Below are 22052 nucleotides of genomic sequence, written 5' to 3' on the forward strand. Positions count from 1 at the left end.
TGCTTTTCTATTTCCCCATAGCCTTTAATATTTTACTGTAGAACAATGTTCTTTGATTAAACACAGAAAGACTATTAATACTATGCTCCTAATATTTGGGAGTTGACTGACTCTGAAATGTATCTGCTCTTGCGTATAATTATTTGGTCATAACTACTTTGGCTCAGGCTTTAGTTTCTGTAGTTCCAAACACCCCATAAGGGAGGTCCTGCCTTGGGATTGGGACAGACCTGGGGTGAGTGGCAAAGCTGTCCGGCACCAAAATGGGACATTCTAGAAAGCATAAATGCATGGTTTTGATGCAAACTGTTACAACTTAAGACACAGGACCCCCATGGGGAAGGACTAGCTGAACTGGACTGAGGATGTAGTCTGGGATTTACAATAAAAGCCTTGCTTGCTCTCAGCCCAGAGAACTAAGTGTTGGGATCTTTGTCTCTTACTGTGTTTATCCAAACAACTGAAAGTATTGATAACTTATATAATTAGAGGGAAACATAAAAGCAATGTAGTTGTCCCTGGGAGACAGAGTGTCTTCTGAATTGACCTCCCTAAGAGAATTTCCTCTGTCAAATGTTTATCTATGTAAATGACCAATCACACTTGTCCTTACCTCAACCCCCCTTCAGATGTTCTATAAGTATGCTAGCAACTCTGCATTAAAGGGCCATTTTCACCATCAATCTGTGGTCCCTGTTCTTTGTTGGGGAGGATTGGAAACAGATCTCACTAAACTCAGGCTTCCTTGCATCATGTCAACACCCTCACCACATTGTGAATTTATAGACAGGAGAGCCCTGGGCCTGTCACCCAGGTTTTAAATGTTAAAATTCCAAATAGCAGGGTATAAAACTGAGGGTTAGAGACATATTCCTTCTATGCCCAGTTATACAGTTTTAAATCCGATGGATGTTCCATCTTGTCAAGGGCTCTTTATTTTTTTTTCAAGGGTTCTTTAAACATCAATTGATATGCCACTATGCCAGACATATTGTCTTGTATGAACCTGCATGATGAATGAGTCTCTTGATGTGTTGTTGGATTTGTCAAGCTATTTGCATCTGTGTTCATCAGATGACTTATCTGTAAGTTTTCTTTGCTGTGTGTTGCCTCGTCTGGCTGGGATTCAGTACTAATAGCCCCACAGGACTGACAGCCAAGGACAGTAGAGACAAGGGCCAGGAATATTGCCCCATATTTGGAATCCTGTTTCATGGACTGGGGGAGAAGACAACTGGAATAGAGAAGGGATCACTAAGATAATGATGGTTGGAGGGATTGCTCGGGATGGGAGATGTGTGCCGAAAGTAGATAAAGGACCAAACTTGACAACCTCTCAGTATCTGTATTGCAAACCATATTGCCCCAAAATAGAAAGAGAGTCTGGGGGGAAATTGTCTGCCATGGAGGAAGGAGAGGGCTGGAAAGGGGGGTGTATACTGGGGACATTGGTGGTAGAAAATGTGCAGTGGTGGAGGGATGGGTGTTTGATCATCGTATGGCTGGAACTCAAACATAAAAGCTTTGTAACTATCTCAATGTGATTCAATAAATAAAAAAGTAATAATAGTTTCACAGAGGTATATTTAGGCATAGTCTCCTGTCTAGTTTTTGGGAAAAGTTTGAGCACAATAAGTATTGACTTTAAGTATAGATTGTAAATTCTAGGACAAAAAAATAATAAATTAATAGAATTGATATATTGAAAATAGAGATAAAATGCTTTATTTTAAACCAGAAAGGGTAAATGAGATTTAAAATCACTCAACAAGCAGGGAAGTTTAATAGGGTAGATATAATTTCAGTGGTCTTAATGGTCACTTCAAATGTGTATGCACAGCATTTTAAAAAGTGAGGAAAGGCTGGAGATAGTATAGTGGGTAGGGCACTTGCCTGGCAAATGACAGACCGGATTCGATCCCCAGCATCCTACATAGACCTCAGCACACTTCTGGGAGTGATTCCTGAGTGCCAAGTCAGAGTAACCCCTGAGCATTGCTGAGTGTGACCCCAGAACAACAATAAAAAATGTAGAGGAAAGGGAAGTTGGAGTGATAGGTGAGTAGCCAGGGTGTTTGCCTTGCATGTACCAACACATGGATTAATCCCTGGAACCCCACATTGTCCCCTGAGTCCTGCCAGGAGTGATCCCTTAGCATTCATCAAGTGAGACACCCCTAAAAAAATAAAGTGAACAGAGCAATAGTACAGCAGGTCAGGTGTATGCCTTGCATGCAGCTAACCTGTTTCAATCCCTGGCACTCCACGTGATCCCCAGGTCCCACCAAGAGTGATCCCTGATCACTGCCTGGTATTACCCAAGAACCACATGTATAAGAAAAGGTTTGGGAGTGGGAAAAAGCCCTACATGATGTGGTGTCTTTAGGGTTTTCTAGAATATGATTACCGTCATTCCTCGGTAAATAGCAGTAGTTCTCTATTTCCTTTGCAATTTGAATTCCTTCGATTGGCTTTTTCTTTGCTAATTATTCTTCCTAGGACTTGTACAATTTTGTTGCAAATAGCTATCTAAATAGACTTCCTTGTATTTGTTCCAGAACTTTCACCCAGTAACACTTGGTAGAGGGTTCCTGCTGGGGAAAGGATTGTCTCTGGAGGGAAGCAGGAGCAGAGGTAGTATGGGGCAGCACTCTTTACACAGATGACAAGAGACAGGCTAGGTAGACATCAGGCATGAAGACATGCTGAAGTGGATGGGGCCCTGGCCAGTGCGCTCAGAGGGCAAAGACAGCCACATCCACCGATGACTTCAGGAAAGCAGCAGCAGCTTCCACAAGTGTTTGCAGGACAGAACCTGTGTTGAGAAAACAAGATTTGGGCCTCTGGGGACCAGAGCGATAGTACAGTGGGTAGGGCACTGTCTTCGAATGCGGCCAACCCAGGATCAATCCCTGACACCCTTGTGGCCTCCCGAGCCCCGCCAGGAATGAAGCCTGAGAACCAACAACCGTAGCCCCAGATACAAAAAAAAAAGAAGAAAAGGTTTTTTTGAGCTTCTGGGATAATGATGGGAATGGCCACTCTCGCCATCTCCCCTAAACCCCCCTCATCATCCCTGGCTTCTCCAGTCCCCACAATGCTCAGCCGTGGTGCCATAGCGGGCAGCCCTGCAGACAGAACCCTGTCCTGGCACGGCTGACACTGAGATGGGGAGAACAGATGTGCTCCCGTCCTCTGCCTATCACCAAGCAGCAGGGGTCTTGGGACAGTGCTCCTACCTGCATGGCTGTGAATCCAGGCTACTGCCTTCCTTTCCAGAAGCTCCCACTCACACTTCCGGCCCTGACTATTCGTGTTCAGCCAGGTCACTGCCAGGATTGTGGCCCAGCAGGAAGGCTCCACGTCCTGCATGGCAAACAGACTTTGCTGGGACTATTGGCCTTAGGTGACTCCCTCCAAATTGCTACATGGGATAGTCTGGTCACTTTACCACAGGGGCACCACAATGTCAGGCCTGAGCCTCAACCTCAGGGCAGCAGCTCTCTGCTCTTGGCACATTCAGTGCTTAGTACCAGGTAACTGCTCCATAAAATTAATTCTATCTGGAAAGATTGGGGGAGGGAGTAGAAATATTCTACCCCCTTCCTCTAGACCATTGCCCTTAAATCATTGGCTTCTACCTTACCACTCGCTACTTGTCCTTAATGCTCTAATTCCCCCAGAAATCCCTGTTAGCCTCTACTATGCAGACATTTATTAATCCTGGCTCTGCACTCAGAAATCACTCCTGCCGGTGCTGGGGAACAATATGGGATGCCAAGGATCGAATCGGCCTGTGCAAGACAAGTGCTGAACCAGCTGTGCAATCACTCCATTCCATACTTTGCAGAAATTTAGACCTTGGTCTTTGATGCTCTCCTTCCTTGAGTAGGTTGTGACTCACCCCGATTCTCATTTTTGACTCCAGTATCTCAAAAACAGAATCACTCCACCTACATCGCCTTCTCGGAATCTTACCTTGACAGTCAGTGCTGTCTGCATGTCCGGCAGACTCACCCCGAGGATAGCGGCCAGCTGTTCATCTAGCTCCCAGGAGCCATTGGCCTTCTGGAGGATAATCAGCTCCAGGAGCTGATCACTCCCGGGCACTGTGGGGAGGAAGAGAGCAGGGTGAGAAGTAGAAATCCTGGCCCTAGACTTGGCTGGCACTAGATCGGGCTCAAGTGGGCACCACATGGTGGTGCGAACACTGTAAGCTGTGCTGTATCCATCGGGCACCAAACAAAGGCTAACATAACATTGTGGCAACAATGACCTTTTCTGGCATAGTAACACGCCCAGGCCAGCCTGTCAGCTAGAGCTTCATTTCAGCCCTTCCACAGGGAGTATCTCACTGGGACTCTAGAAGCCTTCTATGGTGTGTGGTTTTCAGGAAACCCACAGGACAATGCTTTGGGGGATCCCACCCAGTGCAGCCAGGGCTTCTGGTACCTTAACTTTCCAGAGAAATAGAGTCTCGATTTTCAGGACCAGCAGGGAGGGAGCCACCCTTGCAAATGGCCAGTCTGAGTTCAGTGTCCAGCATCACATGGGCCTCTGAGCACTGCCCGGAGTAAACGCTATGTGCAGAGCCAGGAATAACCCCTGAACAGAGCAGGGTGTGGCCCCCAAAACAAATTAAAAAACCCAAAAAACTTTCCAAGGAAGTTAGATTCAAAGGAAGCCCTCCATGTAGTCTGTGCCACAAAAAAAACACATGAAAATTGCTTATATTTTCATAGAAACTTCCATCTCATTATCAAATGGGATGGTGAGTGACGTAGAAATCAGTAGGCAAGAGAAGTCGAGAGGATAAAAACACTTCTATTTTCATGGGGAAAGAGACTGCTCTGAAGTAAACATTTATCTATATGTTTGGGGGCCACACCCACTGGGGCACAGGGGACTACACAGGGTGTTGGGCTTGAACTCGGTTCAGCCTGGGCCCAAGCCAACACCCGGCCCTCTCTCCCAGGCCCCTAAAATCAACTGCCTTAATTTAAATCTCTGCTGTTACTCAAAATCCGTAGGAATTGCCACTTTGTGAGTTGGGGACCACAAAGACTGGTTCTGAGAGGGATGTACAGGACCTAAACTGGCCCTGTCCAAACAGTGGCATGAAAGCATCCACCACATCGGTGAGCCCATTCAGAGGGCGCAGAGTGGTGGCTTAAATGACCAGGCTCTCAGGAGGGCATTGTCCAGGGCCTGATTGGGCTGAGAGGACTGGGAAGAACTTGTGAGTCTCACCTTGTGCATGTTGTTCTTCCAACAGGTCATCTTCTGGGGAAGATTGACTACCAAGCGTACATATTTCAGAGACTTTCTTCTGGCGCTTGCAAAAAATGCTAGCCTTTTTCCGACCCGGAGCAGAAAATGCTCTAAAACCACTCCTACAGACCTTAGCAGAACGACTTCGTGGGGATCCTGTGTGAAGGACAGATACTGGTGAGAAAAGTCCCTGGAGAGCTGCTCCCCTGGATGGTCCATTGGTATTCGATGGGTTAGAACCCACCCATCCAAAATGCACAGTCCCCAATCCATGGCAGCCTCCATGCCCTTTCTCCCACCCTGAGCACAGTGGAGCTCATCTCACAGTGCTCTCTGGAATTGTGACTCATGATGGAAACTTCTTTCAGCAGTTTCTCTTAATTTCAAACTAAATCTTCTGTCGCCAACAACTGTGCCCCCCAGCACATTGCTGTATGTGGCCATGAAGCTGAGACCTCTCTCACCACAAGGTATGGCATAAAAAGAGGATTTGAAGCTCAGGCAGATCACCTGTGCCAACCCGAATGCCCTTGTGAACACAAAGTCTGGTTCTTCAGTTGTCTAATTCAGAGATATTCTACCTCGGAGCACATGGCCTTTCTTCTTTGTTCTTGACTTTACCCCTCTCCATCAGAATGTTCAGTGTCACGTTGCTAGATTCCTTTCCCTCTCATCCACACAGCCAAAGCCCAAGTGTGAGTTACATGAGCCAAAGCTAGGCTCCATTCTCACCCCGAACTGCGCCAGAGAGCGGCTGGAATCATGGGACCCCGTGAGGGCCTGTGCCCACAGCTGCTCATCTGGCTCTGCCTCAGAGTCCCTGCTGCCATTTTCACATCGAGTCAGTTACCAGACTGTCAGAATCACAAAAACTTACCCCTCCAAGAATTCATTTCAAACTTTTTGTTGGATGGGGGCTGGGAGGTGGGGAGGCTGTCCTAAGTCTCATAAGCAGACCCGGACCTGGACCTCACCCTCTCTTCCTCATCAGCCTCCATCTGGTCACCAGCAGTCTGAAGACTCTGCGAGGACGTTTCTATTAACAGTCCACAGTGCCAACACACACAACAGCAGCCTCGTCTCCAGGTCAGCAAGCGTGCCTGCTCCTTTTCAGCTTTTTCCCAGTCATTGACGGTGGGACTACAGATTTCTTCTTGATCTGAGCCAAAAGGCTCGATTAGATTAGCTAGGGCCTTTTAAAAAAGCCATTCTTGTGATTATTAACGACCTGACCATTTTCAGAGCCTACTGCTGTCTACAGCAGAGCCTGGCAAGATACGCATGGTGTATTCGATATGCCAACAACAGTAACAATAACTGGTCTCATTCCCTGACCCTGAAAGAGACTCCAATACAGCAGTGTTGGGAAAGACGAGTAAGGAGAGGCTGCTAAAATCTCAGGGCTTGGACAAATGGAGATGTTACTGGCACCCGCTCAAGTAAATCCATGAATAACAGGATGACAGTGATACAGTGATACAGTGATGATTATTAACCAAGAACCCATTCCCCCTTTGACTTCTCTGTAGACTCTAATTCCTTTGCCCCTTTATTCTATCACAGATGTCTTTCTACTGTGAATATTCACTCACTTTTCTTTCCACTCTCATCCTTTTTTCTTGGGAATGGGGTGGAGGGGTGTTGTCACATTTAACATTGTCTAAGGGATCTCCAGAGACCCAACAGTTCTATTCACAAAAATGTCTAAGGGATTGCCAGAGAGTAAATCAGGCTCATCCACACATAAGAACATCCTTATATCTCTCTATGTATAAAATATATAGCCTATACTTTTCCCACTATATTTCTGGCCCCACAGTCCTTGGAGACCCCTTCCTAGCTACAACATATTTTTCACCTTTCCATCTCACTTTATACTTCCCCTCTGAATAGTTTCTTTCATCCATATGATTAATCATGACCTTGATATAAATAGGATCAAATGTTTTTCTTCCTTCCTGACTGCTATTCCAATGCCAAACACGTCTGTCTACAGTTCATATGGATATTCCATAAGCATTTTAAATTAAAAATACTCAAAAATAATTCAATATAGGAGCTTTTAAGCTCCAATATTGAGGGGAATGAGGGTATGCCTGGGTTAGCCACATGCGAAGCAAGTCCTCCACCCACTGTACTATTGCTCCACTTCCCCCCACCCTCACACACGCATGCACACACGCACACACACACACACACACACACACACTTTAAAACTCAAATTGGTACCACTATGTGCCCCACCTAGCCCCTCCTTCCTAGAACTAACATCAACCAGCCTCAGGATCCCGCCCTGGGAATTTCTCACTTGATATGAGTCCCCAGGGACCTGGTCCAGGTGCCATCCTGGTGGTCAGCACACATTCTATTCCCTCTGCCACCAGCCTGCTCACTATTAATCAGTTTCAAATTTATACTACAGGACAACTCAGTGGTTTATTATTTGTGTATGTGTGTGTGTGTGTGTGTGTGTGCTTTCTGCTTTCATGCTCTATAGAACTTTGTACTGCAATTTTGTACTTTCATACTAGGCTATTGTACAAGCCAGAAATCCTAGCAGCAAGGCAGAGAAGGGGCAATGCCATAGAGGACATTTCACAAGCTCTCCCATGAAATCATATGACATCCTGGACCCCGAGTCCATCTGAGTTTGTGTGGGATCAAACTCACCAGCTGAAAAGCATAATGCTTGTGGGGTGGGGCAACTAAAGAGCATTGGTCTTGGGATGTTCCTTTGAGCCAGAGGCCCCTGAACTGGCTGGTTGAGGGCCTTGTCGATGGCGATGAAAGCAGTGTGGGAGCTCATGACTCCACACTCCAGGCTGGCTTGGACGATGGTTTTCACATCCGCCTCGTCCGTCCCCCAGCGGCCCATGTCCTTGGTCTGGATAAAGGCCTTGGCAGCCAGGCGGTGGACAGTGAAGCTGAGAGGAAAACATGGGTGTAGAGTCGAGAACAGAGATGGGGGGACAGACGAGAGAGGAAAGGAAAGGGGTGTTCTCACTTGGGGTCCAGCTGGCTTTGTAGAGGAAACGTCACCTTATTCTCCACACTCTTGCCTTGGAATGTGTACTTGAAGCAAACCTCGCCCGTTGCCTCCGCTGGCTACAAGAGAGAAGAGGGGGAATGGTGTTGGAATCAGAGCAGCTACCCAGCCCCATGCACAAACGCTTGTGAGGAGAAATCAAGGACCAGGAATGAATGAATGAGCCGGGAAGCAAGGTTACTTACCACTTCCTGAATGGTGTGACACCCCCGCCCCTTCTGGCCTGGAAACTCACCAGCATGGTCCCCAACAACTGGGCATAGATGATTAACCGCTGGCCATGAAAGACGGACATCTCTGGTGGGGAAAGCAGCTGAGCAGACAGTCCGGAGGGCAGATCCCAGCTCAGAGAGACCCCCTCGACAGCGGGCTGCAGAGCACGTTTCAGGGACCTCAGAGCCTGGTGGCAGTAGGAGAAGCAGCAGAGAAGATAAAGCAGGAGTTATCCCTGGGCCTTATTCTGCGCCAGAGCCCTGCATCAAGTGAGACACCGGACTCATCACTACGGCTTTCCAGGCACAGAAGCTGAAGCCACAGGTCTGAGAGCAGGAGGAAAGGATGCCCCAGAGCAGATTAGACTGGTTCCTTGGCCTTTATCTCTGACTGCAGCCCCCAACCCCTGGATTAGAACTTTGGGAAATAATACAGAGGTGGGAAGTCACACAGGAGATAACTCCTCCATTCCCCCTGGTCTTCCCTTGAGTGAGTTTTTCCCCAAGTCAAGTTGTGCCCAGATGCCCTGAATTTAAGGGATTCCTTCTCATGCAAATGGGCTATAAAAGGATTTATTCAAAGAAAGCTCCAAACCTCTTGTCTGGACAGCCCAGTGCTGAGTGTCGCTGCCATTTCCCTAGGCCCTAGACACATGTGGACCCTGTGTAGGGAGAGGAGTGTTCCCACAGAGTTATGGGACCTCAGGGGGAACCCTGGCTGAGAACACACACAGCCCCTACCTTGGACTGCATTCTGTCTTTGCCCGTGATGAACTCTGCAGTGCCCCCAGATGCCCGGGCGATGCCTTTTATGAGGCTGGTGGAGGCGCCTTCGCCAATGCCGAATGAGAAACACCTGGAGTAGGCAAAGCTCAGTGGTCAGAGGTGGGTCCTAGGGGGAGGTGATATAACCACAGCATGTTTGAGAATACCTAAAGGAGGGACCAGAGCAATAGTACAGCAGGTAGGGTGTTTGCCTTGAACACAGCCGACTCAGGTTCAGTCCCCGACATCCCATATGGGGACTGAACCCTGAGCACCCCAAGCACCTCCAAGAGTGATTCCTGAGTGCAGTACCAGGAGTAACCCCTGAGCATCACTGGTGTGACCCAAAATGCCAAATAAATAAATAAATAAATGTGGTTGACTTTTCGGACCCTAGGCCTAAAGGAACCCTTGAACAAGCATCCACTCTCTCTCAGAATGTTTTTGCTGTGTATCTTAATGCCTTCACTGAAGCCCCAAAAGGCAGGATTGAGGACAGAAGAAACCTGTGTGGGTCCACAAACCTGATAGGACCTGTGGGCGGGCTGACCACTCGCAGCATGGACTTATGACTGCTATGACTTTATGGTATGTTTTACTTTAATCAGCATGTCTAGGGTTTCTTGTTTTTATTATTTTTTTAAGTTGTGTTATTTATTCCTTCCCTTGTGGATTCATGGGAACATGGGGTGGTGGCTGGGTTGTGTGGTTATGGCTGGTCTTACGGAGAAGTCACCTTCTCTTCTTACCTGTGCTTTGAGCTGTTTTTTCTGACTTCCTCAATGACCCTGGATGTGTCAGTAACTTCTCCATCTGTGAAGACAAAAAGCTGTAGGGAAAAAGAAAGACAAAGGGTCATCAGTCCTCTGGTGTTAAGGAAGTTCAGGGCTGTGGGGTAACAACTGTTTCCTTCTCCACCCCTTTACCTGGAGAGGGTGGCCTGGGACAGAAGGGGCTCGGTAAATAATCTCGAGTGGGTTCAGGATCTCCGTGCCCCCCAGGTCGGCTTTCAAAAGCTTTACTCTCTTCAGGGCTTCTTTCATGGTCTCCTCTGTGTACTCTACACTGTTCCTGAGGAAAACACCTGTCAGTTCAGTCGGTCCCTGACCTCAGATGCCTGCCCCTGAACACCTGTTCCTGAAATCCCAGGCAGGTCTGGAGTAGCCTCTGACTTGGGCAGTAGTCAAGTCCTATCCTTAATCAATCCTCTCTCTCTCTCTCTCTCTCTCTTTCTCTCTCTCTTTGTCTCTCTCTCCCTCCCTCCCTCCATCTCTCTCTTTCTCCTTCCCTTCCTACCTCCCCCCACCTCTCTCTGTGTGTTTTATGGGCCACTTCTACCCTGCTCTCTTCACTTACTCCTGGCTGGCTCGGCCACGTACAAGGCAAGCGCCTTACCCACTGTACTATCTCTCCAGGCCCCTACAAAGTCTCTTTTTCAGACACCTTGTGATCTTTCTAGAAACTTACTGAAAGAATGCCTCATAGGAAGATCCAAATCTGTGGATATTGAAATAACACCCCAAGGGTAAACTCTTCAGCAGCAAGATCAATGTTTCCTAAAGGAAGAGAACATGGGGGCGATAGGTAGAGCGGGGTCATTTCAGAAATGTCTGCTGCTCAAAATGCCATTCCTGACGGCCAGCCTTCACCACCTCTGGTGACCAGACTGTGTGATACAAAGCTTCAGAGTGGTTGTATAAGCTGTAGCCTGAGAGGAGGCCACAGATCCCAATCTGGCCCCTGAGATTTATTCTTCCTTGAGCATGTGAAGAAGAAAGAAATAGCTTTACCTTGGCTGCCTCAATGCGTGTCTGAGGTGAATCCTTATTCATAGGGCAATCCATGCTCCCTGAACGGTCCATGAGGAAGACAAATTCTCCACAGGCTTTTGAGGTCTGAGTCTCTGGGATATCTGGATAGAAACTCACCATTGCAGATGGAGCTCCCATCAGAGAATCTACAGGAAAGCAGAGGGGCACCATAAGACACAAAGAAACTCAAGACCCCTGAAGGCCACCCAGAGTCAATTGTCATTTGTCCCACAGAGAGCTAAGGAAACACATCTGAGCATATATTCTGCCTGTGGGCAGGTAGTTTGAGAAGAGTGATAGAAATAGGAGGCAGAAAAGAGGAATAGACACACAGAAAAGATGCAAGGACAGGACAATGGGCACCTGCGGAACTAAAGCATCATAAGTACATGTTACTTTCCTATCAGCCGAGCAAATGAGAAAAACACATTACACAAGAAAATAAAGTTGGAACTTATAGTTGATATAGTTGAATGTACTTGAACTTAAATTTGTCCAATTTACACTGCATGTCTTTAAGAAATCATCACGAACAATTTTGTAAACCACTGTTTACGCAGTGTAAGGGAAAAAATTTACATATTTAGGCTTTGCCTGTTCCTTGTTAACTCAAAACTATATGAACAGAATTGCTTTAAAAGTGTTATTAATGACAGGAGAGACATGATTATTGCCATAGTGAGATCCAAGTATAAAATAAAATTTAATGTAATATACTTTAGATTCCAGAGTTGAAAATGTCTATATGTAAGTGAAAATTGACATTTCTTTATATTGTATTACATGGTTTTAACTTGTGTATATAGATCAAAATCACATTGTAATCACTAAATGGCCCTTACTGATTTATTTTTGTAATCAATTAATTTGTCAATTCTTCAAGTTTTGTTGAGATAAGAAATATAAAGTAAATCTGTAATGTGTTATAGGGGCAAGTTGGAATTGGGAAGGAAACCGGGGATATTGGTGGAGGGAAGATCACAATGGTGGGGTAGGAGCACTAAACAACTGTACAATAAACAATTTTGTAAATAACAATGTTTTTAATAAAATTAATTCAAAAGATTTGTCCAACTTTTTCTCTTAACATTCTTTGAAAGACCCCCTCCCCCATTTTATTTAGTCTGTCAATGTACCTTAATTTAGTGGCAGTATCATTACTAAATTATGAGTCATATTGGTTCATCACTGATAAAATATTATGAGTCAATATGACTGCTGTAAAAGTTGGTCACTCATTAATCTTTGATATTAAAATGGCAAAGAAAATCTTCAGTGCATATTTTTCTCAGATTTCGTTTTATATATAAGATTCTCCAAAGAAAACGCAACCAAGTCATCATTTTGACACATATAAACAAGTTATGTTTGCATCAAGCAGATCACTAGCATGGCAATGCCCCACAGGGCAAAGGAGCGAACCTCGGATAATTCTGTGAAAATGTCACACATTCCTTTTTGTTTGTCAAAATTGATCTTTGTCACATGTTTGTAAATAGCTTTATCACTTATAAAATATGCTGGGTAAACGTAAGAGGTATGATTGGTTACAGGGGAGAGAGTTTCCCAAAGAGAGGAAATACCAGGTTTGGCGTTGGGATCTCCCATCTCCACGGTCACACTGGGGGTATGCACCTCCTGGTAGTAGATCAGTAGTTCCACATCTCGGTCAAACTTGTGACCATCAGCCAGGGAAACCTGAGGCGGGAGAGGAACAAAGGTCACATAGGACCCTCTCTGATCACTTAGGGCAGTGGTGGGTGCTGAGGGCAATGAGCTTCTTCCCCTCATTAATAAGGGGTCAGAAGAAACTTCCAGGGAGGTGGCACACGGGCAACCTGAGTTCAATCCCCAGCATCCCATGGGGTCCCCCAAGCACCGCCAGGAATGATTCCTGAGGGCAGAGGCAGTAACCCCTGAGCATCACTGGGTGTGACCCAAAAAACAAAGTAAAAACAAAAAAAAATAGGAAACTTCTAGAAAAGTCCGAGGGTCCAGGTCAGGACCCAGGACTGGCCAAGACCTAGTGCTGGCCACAAGCGAGCCCACCCCGACCTACCTCAGCAGAAGTCCTGTCATTCCCAAGGTACTTGGTGGCATTTAAAGAGCAGTTAGACTGGATCCTGTCAATCGTGTGCTGGGAGCGGATGGAGGCAGCCAGGCTGAGCGTGTAGGGCGGAGACCCCTCGGGGGCTTTGGGGCACTGCATGCTGAGAAGGCTGTTGTCCGGCGAGCCTGCCAACAGTGGCCGTGGTCCCGTCAACCCTCCCCGCGTCCGTGGCACCCCCACCGCCTGGAGCAGGCCCCTCACCTGACAGCTGGTAGCGCGGGTTCAGGACAGCCGGGAGCACGTAGCGCAGGGCCCCGTCGGCCTCCAAGGCCAGCTCCCGCACGTACTTGAGCGTGAGGGCTGCGCGTGAGCCCGGGGGCAGGTTGCCCACGCTGCAGCAGAAAATATCCCCTGAGAGCTCATCCTCCTCCAGGAGGAAGGCCTGGTGACCCTGGCTCAGGGCGTCCTCATAGTCGCTGTGGGCCTGTGGGTCAGGGGAGGACAGGGAGCATCACAGGCAAGCACACCTGCCCAGCCCCCCAGCCACACTGAGCACCTCACAGTAGTTAGAGGAAGCACTGCGGGAGGAGCACGTGCCCCCAGCATGTCCCAGGCAGTGGTGTTTGTTTGAGCCCCACTATAATGTTAGTTGAGGGGGCAAGAGAGGGGTCAGGTGCACTGATTCCCAGCACCTTCTCCTTGTCGAGTAGCTCCGCCACAATTGTCCTTCCATCCACCAGGGCCTCGAAGGAGTAGACAGCGGAGTTCTCATCCATGGGGAACACGAAGAAAGCCTCCACTGGAACTGTCTCCTCATTCTCATAGTTCAGCGTGGCTGCTACATCGGCCACAAACTCCAGGATGGAGACGCTCACGGCGATGCTCTTCAGTGGTACTGGGGAGAGATGGGGCGCAGCTGATGTCATGAAAGGCCCCTTGTCACAGGGGCCAGTGACAAGCAGGGGTCAGGCTTACCTGGTTCCTGCTTCAGGGTGAGGAGGCCACAGGGACAATTCATGGTGAGGTGGGTTACCGTGGAAACAGCAGATGAGCACCAGAAGCCACTGGGGACATAGAAACATCTTGGTCCAGCACCCCGACCTCAGCCCATAGTGGGGTCTGCCCACATGCTTCCCCATACCGCCAGAAGTGCTCTGGGTCAGGGGCCTCTAAGGGGTCTTTAGAGGGGCCCAGGTTACAGCCGCACTTCTCAAATGAGCCACGGTACAATGCAAGGGTCCTAGGATGCTGCATCACATTAGGCCACACCCCTCAAATCTGCACCAGCAAAAGGAACTTTCTTCCTGTCTGTGTTTTTTCTTCTGTGCACTGGGTAAAAACTGAGCTGACCACTAAGTGAATGATGCTTGCAGGGCATGCTCGGGATGGGAGATGTATGCTGAAAGTAAGCTATAGACCAAACATGAAGACCACTTATTACCTATGTTGCAAACCACAACACCCAAAAGGAAAAAGAGAAAGAGGGAATGTGCCTGCCACAGAGGAGGGGGTGGGAAGGGTTGAGGTGGTGGGAGGGATATTGGAAACATTGGTGCTGGAGAACGGGCACTGGTGGCAGGATAGGTACTAGATCATTGTATGACTGAAACATAATCATGAAAGTTTGTAGGTCTGTAACTGTATCTCATGGTGATTCATTGTCACTGTCACTGTCACTATCATCCCATTGCTCATCGATTTGCTCGAGCGGGCACCAGTAACATCTCATTATGAGACTTGTTGTTACTGTTTTTGGCATATCGAATATGCCATGTGGAGCTTGCCAGGCTCTGCCGTGCAGGCGGGATACTCTAAGTAGCTTGCCGGGCTCTCCAAGAGGGGCAGAGGAATCGAACCTGGGTTGGCTGCATGCAAGGCAAATGCCCTACCCACTGTGCTATTGCTCCTGTCTGGTGCTATCGCTCCAGCTTGGTGATTCATTATAAAATAAACAAATAAAAGTGAGCTGACCAAAATGAGTCATGGTTTGACACAGCAGAGGGCGGTGGGGGCTGAGGGAGAGGCTGGCATCAGACATGGGTGGCCATCATGTGCCAGAATCACATCGGCATCAGCTGGGAGCACAGAGCAGCAGGACTGATGGGCCCCTCACTGGACTGGCCTCCAGCAGATAAGGGCCCCACGTGGGGTCTCCAGCTCCTTGACTGCAAGCCCACCTCAGGGCCCTCCTCTGCTTGCTGCCCGGGGGTGACGCTCCCCACATGCACGGCCTAGCAGGCAGCCCCCTCTGAAGTGAACTTAAAGTACAACAGACAACTGCTGATCTTCTATCATCGAAAATAAACAAATAAAACCACAAAACTGCCCAGACTTGCAACCACATTTCAAGCCTTGAATCTGACACAGCTGGGAAAAAAAAAAAAAAACAGTGAGGCAGCTATTCAGTAGGTTCTTGGGAACTCCCAGAAGGCCACTGCAAGGCTTGGCCACTTGGGGGGAGCAGGAGGAGCCAGCCAGCAGCCCAGGAGAAGAGGGACCCCAAAAGGGAGCCCGTGCGGTGGCAATGGGACACTGGAGCTCTGGAGAAACAAGTGGAACCCTCAAGGACTGACCGTAACAGAAGTGGGCGGGGCAGACCCTGGTCTTTCTCTCTAGTAGGATTTAGGGGCTTCACCCAACAGGGCTGGTGGGGCTTGAAGTGTCATCTCCACACATAGACCGAGAAAGCAGGGTCCAAGAACCAGGTCAGGCACTTGTGCTGCCTGTGGCAGCCCTGGATTTGATCTCTGGCACCACATATGGTCCCCCAAGCCTTAGAGTGATCTTGAACGCTACAAGTGAGGCCCTGCTAAAGAGGGAGATGGAGAGAGGGAGGGAAAGAGAAAGAGAAGCATTTATTTTGCAGGTGGAAATAGGAAGGGGGACAGAGAGATGACTAGGCCACGGCTGGGTTTCTCTTCCATCTCACAAGATGCCCTAACTGCCATGCTTGTAGGAATCTCCAGCTGAGTGAACGCTCATTAGCACTCAAATCTCCGCCATGGAACTAGCAGTGAAAATGAGAGGGATGGAGGATAGTACAAGGGTTAGTGCATGCTAGTCATGACTTGACCAGGGTTTGATACCTGGCATCACAAGGTCCCCCGAGAGCAGCCCTGTGTGTCACCCTGGAGGAAGTGTCCCGGGCATCCTGAGCACTCTAGGACCAATAGCCTCTCCTTCTGGGCTTTGGTACTGAACTGGAACTGCAGACCTGAGCACAGCTGGGGGTGGGGTCAACAAACGGAACAATCCAGCCTGGAGAGAGCAAGGAATGGGACAAGGGAGGCTAGCAGTTCACCTACCTTCTCCTGCAGCCACCAGCTCTGCCACAGCCAGGAGAAAACAAGGGAGGTCAGGAGTTCCGGGAACACCCCACCCTCTTCTAGGGATGGACTCTAAAGTATCAACTCTGTGGACAAGGGATCGGTGAGAAATTCTGAAGCTATTATTATACTTTCACTTTCGCTGGGTGAGCCAGAACTCTCCAGAGCTAGAATGTTCACTGTCCTGCCTTTGCCCCGCGTCTGCCAAGAAAAAATCAGAGCCCAAACAGGAAAAGAGAAGGATCCTCACACACCCCGACCCACAGAGAAAATGCTGAAACAGTATAAACAATAACATCAAAAACCAGCTTCTTGTGTCAGAGATGCTTGCTGAGTCCTGTGTCCCTGCTAATAATACTTTGTGCTGTCATCAGGGAACCATGTGGGAATTAGCTGTAATCTCGAGTCCTCTTCTCTGCTTGGAGTCATTTATTCTAACTGTCCCCACAGTAAGGAAGAAAGGGTCGGGGCATCGGCACAGAGGCCAAGCCTGTGGCCACGCAGGACATGGCGCCCGATGGCACTTCACCCTGACTTGGAAATGTGAGCTCCCTTCCTGAGTGAAGTGGTAAAGGAAACTGCATTTCCTATGTGCCTTATTTCAAAGTGATCTATGAAAGCTGAGGCTTCTAAAAGAACACCACTGTTGAGAATCTGTTTAGGGAGAAGGGGGTGGGATGTGTGAAGAGCCAGCTGGGCTGGGGTCTCAGCCTGGGCCCACTGCAGCCTCCCAAACTCTCTGCATCTCTGGACTTCCCTATAAAATGGGGATATTAAACATACCCAATTCCCTGGGTTTTTCTCAAAAATGGAACTGGTCTCTCTCTCTCTCTCTCTCTCTCTCTCTCTCTCTCTCTCTCTCTCTCTCTCTCTCTCTCTCTCTCTCTCTCTCTCTCTCTCTCTCTCTCTCTCTTTTAGGGTGGGGTTGGGAGGATGTGAGTTTAGGCCAGAGCCACAGTGTTATTACAGCTTATTCTGGGCTCTGTATTCAGGGATCATCCCTGCCAGTGCTCAGGCAATTATATATATATATATATGTATATATATATATAATTATATAAATATAATTTCATTTATATATATTATATATCAGGGGGATCAAATCACATCCAAACTAAGTGTTTTAGCCCCTGTACTCTCTCTAACCTTCACTTTTGCTTTCTTGAATTGATCTGATTATATCCCAAAAATTTGCAAAATCTTATGCTATGTAGATTTCAAAAAGAACAAAGACTACCAAGTAAAGACCCTTGGAGGCCGGAGTGATAGCACAGTGAGGAGGGTACTTGCCTTTCATGTAGCTGACCCAGGTTCGATCCCTAGCACCCCCTCTGCCCCTCCAGAATGACTCCTGAGTGCAGAGACAGGAATAAGCCCTGGGCACAGCTGGATGTTTGCCAAAAAACTTAAAAAAAAAAAAAAGGTGGAGGTGCAGGGTTGGGGGTGGAGTATTGAAGCTGGAAGTATAATACAGCAGGTACAGTGTTGGCCTTGTACACAGTCTGCCTGTGTTTGGTTGCCAGCATCCCTATGGTCCCGAGCACCATCAGGAGTGATCTATGTGCACAGAGCCAGGGGTAACCCCTGAGCACTGCCAGGCATGGCCCAACCACTTCCTCAAAAAAGAAAGAAAAAACATAAAGGATCCTTATATTTCTTATCCATTGTTCAAATTACATGAGTATTTTTTTGGTCTCACAATCTCTTTGCCCATAATTACCTCTAGTTAGAACCCAAAAGGTAGCATAACAGAAACAAAAAAGTCTTTGACTTAGAAAGGTAAAAAGAAAATTCTAACACTAAAAAGAAATCCCCTTAATTCAATTTCACTAAAATGTGTTAGGAAACACTTCAACTGCTTATAAATGTCACAATCACCCTATATTATGAAATAAAAATATGACATTGAAATAAATATTAAGGACCAATAGAACCAGACATATAATCAGTGAGAAATTTTCTCTTTCATCTTGAAACTTCCGAACCCAATGCCACACTTTCCCCACGATGTTACAATTTCTTCCACACTCAAGAGGTAAGAAAATAGGTAGAAATAGCAGACTAGGTAGATAATCGAGTCAAATCCTAAAATCCACAAAGAACAAAAGTGGTCCCTGGGATGCCTATGCAGAGCATGGAAAACAGCAGCCTTGGGGCTCACTAGCTCAGGGATTCCCGGGATCTCAGAAGGAGGCTTCACCAGGTTATATTCTCTCTCCTCCTGCTCTGGCAGCACTCAGTGCTCCCTCTGCTCAGGGGCTGTGTCCTGGGCTATATGATGGGTGTGACTTCCGACGGAGCGCAGACTCATTCAGAACGGACTGTGAACTCATTCAGAATCCTGCACCGGCAGGAAATGGTCTTATTCTGCAGCCGCTGAGGAAGCCACCCCATGTGACAGGACAGAGATAAGAGATTACAACAGCATCTTCGCAGTGTGTGACTATGCATGGAAAAGCGCAGTGGTTAGAGACCCCAAGACCAATTCCATGAAGCTGAGAGAAGTCCAGCATTGGGGATGGAGAGCCCCGGACTTCTGCAGAAGATCAAAGAAGAGAAATGTCTGATTTAATTCTTGGAGCCAAACATGACCTTTCACCAAGGAAGTGATCAGAGAAGGGCTTGCTTTGCATTTCATGTGCAGACTGGAGTTCTTTATTCATTCCCTCTATGAAATTGAATGTTGAAATGCACTCACTTATTCTTTGCTTCTTAATCATTAGTTCAGTGTATATCACATGCCCTGTAGCACACATTGGTTCCTTACAATTAGAAACTTAGTTTTATTCTCTGATGTGGAAAAATGCAATTTTATGATACAGAGAATAAAATCATCTCTATGATGCAGAAGCTTATAAAACACATTCTTCAGATACTCTTGTGAAATTCTAGGAAAATGTATGAGTTTTATCATCAGCTGCTCCCCTCTCTTCTTTTTCCCAAAACCAAAGAATCTCTTAAGCTTTGGTCTCCAGTCCTAAACGTCCCCGCTTTTCCGTGTGACCCCCATCAGCAGCAAGCATCTTCATACAGGTAACTACTTCATGTTACCTGGATGCTCTACAGAAACTGTAATAAATCATATGTATCAAGTACTATGTAACACAATCTTTTATGAGCAATCACATATGTATACCAAAGGCTCATGGGAAGTGAATATTAACTTGTAAGTTCAGAATGTGAGTGAATGACACATGTGTTTCATGGCCAAGAGTCACCTCCCCACCCCGGCCAACCAACAGCGACATGCGCGTGAAAGAGAGATTCAGCCTTCATGTTGGTTGGTCATTAGTTTATTCCAGTCTCCTTGTGCCCAGTCTCACAGCCTAAGTTATAGAGAAAAATCCTAAGAACTTGAATAGCATTTACATAGAGGTGTAGTAGCACAATGAAGAGATGTATATAGCCCTTCCTTCAGGGGAAGCTCTTCTAGGACAGAATCTCATCCTGCTAGGAGATCCACTCAAGGGCAGAATTTCATTTAAGGGCATTATTTCTCCTTTCCTTAGTTTATAGCCATTTAAAATTTTAAAGCAAATCTTAAATTTTTTCTCAATAATATTTCTAGTCATTTTGTATGGACACAGTAACAGATATATTAAGCTTAAATGGTGGATCTTCCTGCAGACATCTCACTATGTATTGCAGACAATGGTCCTCTGTCCAGGTTAGTCTTTCCTAACCCCAGCAGGGTCCTTATCCAGTTATTTATTTTGGGGTATTGCAGAGTTTGTCCCTAACTGCTCTTAACTTATTATACGTTCTATGGCGCTTGGCCTGTACCTTTTGATGACGGGGTAGCTTACAGCTTGTCCCTTTTCAATGCCTTGGGTAGCTTATGGTTTGCCCTGGGTCTATCCAAGTCCCTTGTTGGGACCCTCCTTATGGGGTGTTAGGAATTAAGAGCACTTGAGGGTTAGGTTGAGTAAATATGATAGGTGCTAAGGAATAAATTTTATTCAGAGTCAATTAAGTCCCAAGTTACAAAAGCATAGCATTGTCTTCCTGTCTCTACACAAAAAGGACATTGCTCTAAAATAAACTATGCAGAGGACATAAAGAAAGATAAAAGCAATATTTAATTTGCATATATAAAATCTAGAGTCCTCAGAAGAATTTGTCTTTACAAGTCACAAGTCACGAGGTCTGACTTGGGAATATAAGTAATTATCAGATAGGGGAAGCAGAGCACAAAGGAGAGGTTAAAGATAAACACAGAGGGATGTGAGTGCCTTGGGAGCATTGTGATGGGTGTAACCCAATAAACCTACTTGCAGTGGAGGAAAAAGGACAAACCAGTGTTATCTAACAGTAACTCAATTAAATACAAATATGTGTGAGATTCCATGATCCACCAGCCACAGTTAGGAAAGTAAAGCCACATTAAAAATGACCCAAAATAAAGAAATATTTCCAAACAATAGGACAGAAGCAGATGCCTATAGAAATGCCAATGAATTGCAGTGAATTGCCACACCAGTGAATTGTAACCTATTCTTCTCATCAAAGTAGGGTTTGCACAAACTCTGGCAGATATGTGGAATATTGGACTATTTTTCATCATGATCATGCTGTGACAAGGCTTCCAGATTTGTGTATTTTAGAGTATTGTTGCATAAAATTGGTTGTGAACATGAACTATAATCATATACTGAATAATCGTTGCTCTTTTACCTATCCCATATTGAATCATGGAGACATTTATTTTGTTTGAGGTCATATATACAATGAGAAAAAAAACACATGTAGGGCTGGAGTGATAGCACAGCAGGTAGGGCATTTGCCTTGCACACAGCCGACCCAGGTTCATTCCCTGGCATCCCATATGGTTCCCCAAGCACTGCCAGGAGTAATTCCTGAGTGCATATCCAGGAGTAACCCCTTTTTTGGTGTGATCCAAAAAGAAAAACACACACACATTGAGATGTGAAGCCAGTATATGTCTTTACTAAAACTTTATTGCATAGATCTTCACTCCAGAGTGGCCTGTGCTATTCTTTAAAGGGATGGATTTTCTTTATTTTGTGCAAAGCGACCATGTGACTTCTTATAGCCTAGTTCATCCTTTCAGAGACCCTGGCAAGCTACCGAGACTTTCCTGCCCACATGGGAGAGCCTGTCAAGCTCCCCGTGGCATATTCATATACCAAAACCAGTAACAATGATGGGTCTCATTCTCCTGACCGAGAAAGAGCCTCCAATGAGGCACCATTGGGAAGGAAGAGTAGAGAGGCTTCTAAACTCTCAGGATTAGGACTAATGGAGACGTTACTGAGACCGCTTGAGAAAATCGACGATCACTGGATGATGATGGTGATGAAAACTTAATTGTCTAGTCAAATTCTGAGTTCTTCATTGCATTATCATTGCATATTTAAACAATCAATGATTTACAATGATTAACAAATAGAGGAAGCAGAGGTTGAAAATAAACACAAAGAAATGGGAGTGCCTCATATTGACAAACATAATATGAGGCGTGAGACATCATTTGCATATTGTGTCTGTCAATGTTCAGTCTTCATGTTCATGCTTTTATTAATTTTGTCTCTCTCCACACCAGCCCTGCAG

The 22052-nt window shown here is 46.6% G+C and overlaps 1 protein-coding gene across 1 annotated transcript; it reads right to left on the reverse strand.

Moving 5' to 3' along the window:
• Positions 1–1722: 1722 nt before the first annotated feature.
• Positions 1723–16554, reverse strand: LOC101558140 (von Willebrand factor A domain-containing protein 5A). Its single transcript, XM_004604770.2, has 18 exons — positions 16461–16554; positions 14131–14219; positions 13848–14050; positions 13417–13639; positions 13165–13340; positions 12689–12803; positions 11085–11251; positions 10762–10850; positions 10221–10365; positions 10044–10123; positions 9271–9385; positions 8553–8717; positions 8276–8376; positions 7942–8195; positions 5251–5427; positions 3979–4109; positions 3240–3366; positions 1723–2815 (listed from the first exon to the last, which is right to left on the reverse strand). The coding sequence occupies exons 2-18, from the start codon at positions 14171–14173 to the stop codon at positions 2736–2738; spliced, it is 2391 nt and encodes a 796-aa protein (XP_004604827.2). The 5' UTR covers positions 14174–14219; positions 16461–16554; the 3' UTR covers positions 1723–2735.
• Positions 16555–22052: the final 5498 nt, after the last annotated feature.

This window comes from Sorex araneus, chromosome 3 (assembly GCF_027595985.1).
Source record: "Sorex araneus isolate mSorAra2 chromosome 3, mSorAra2.pri, whole genome shotgun sequence".
Lineage (NCBI taxonomy): Eukaryota > Metazoa > Chordata > Mammalia > Eulipotyphla > Soricidae > Sorex > Sorex araneus.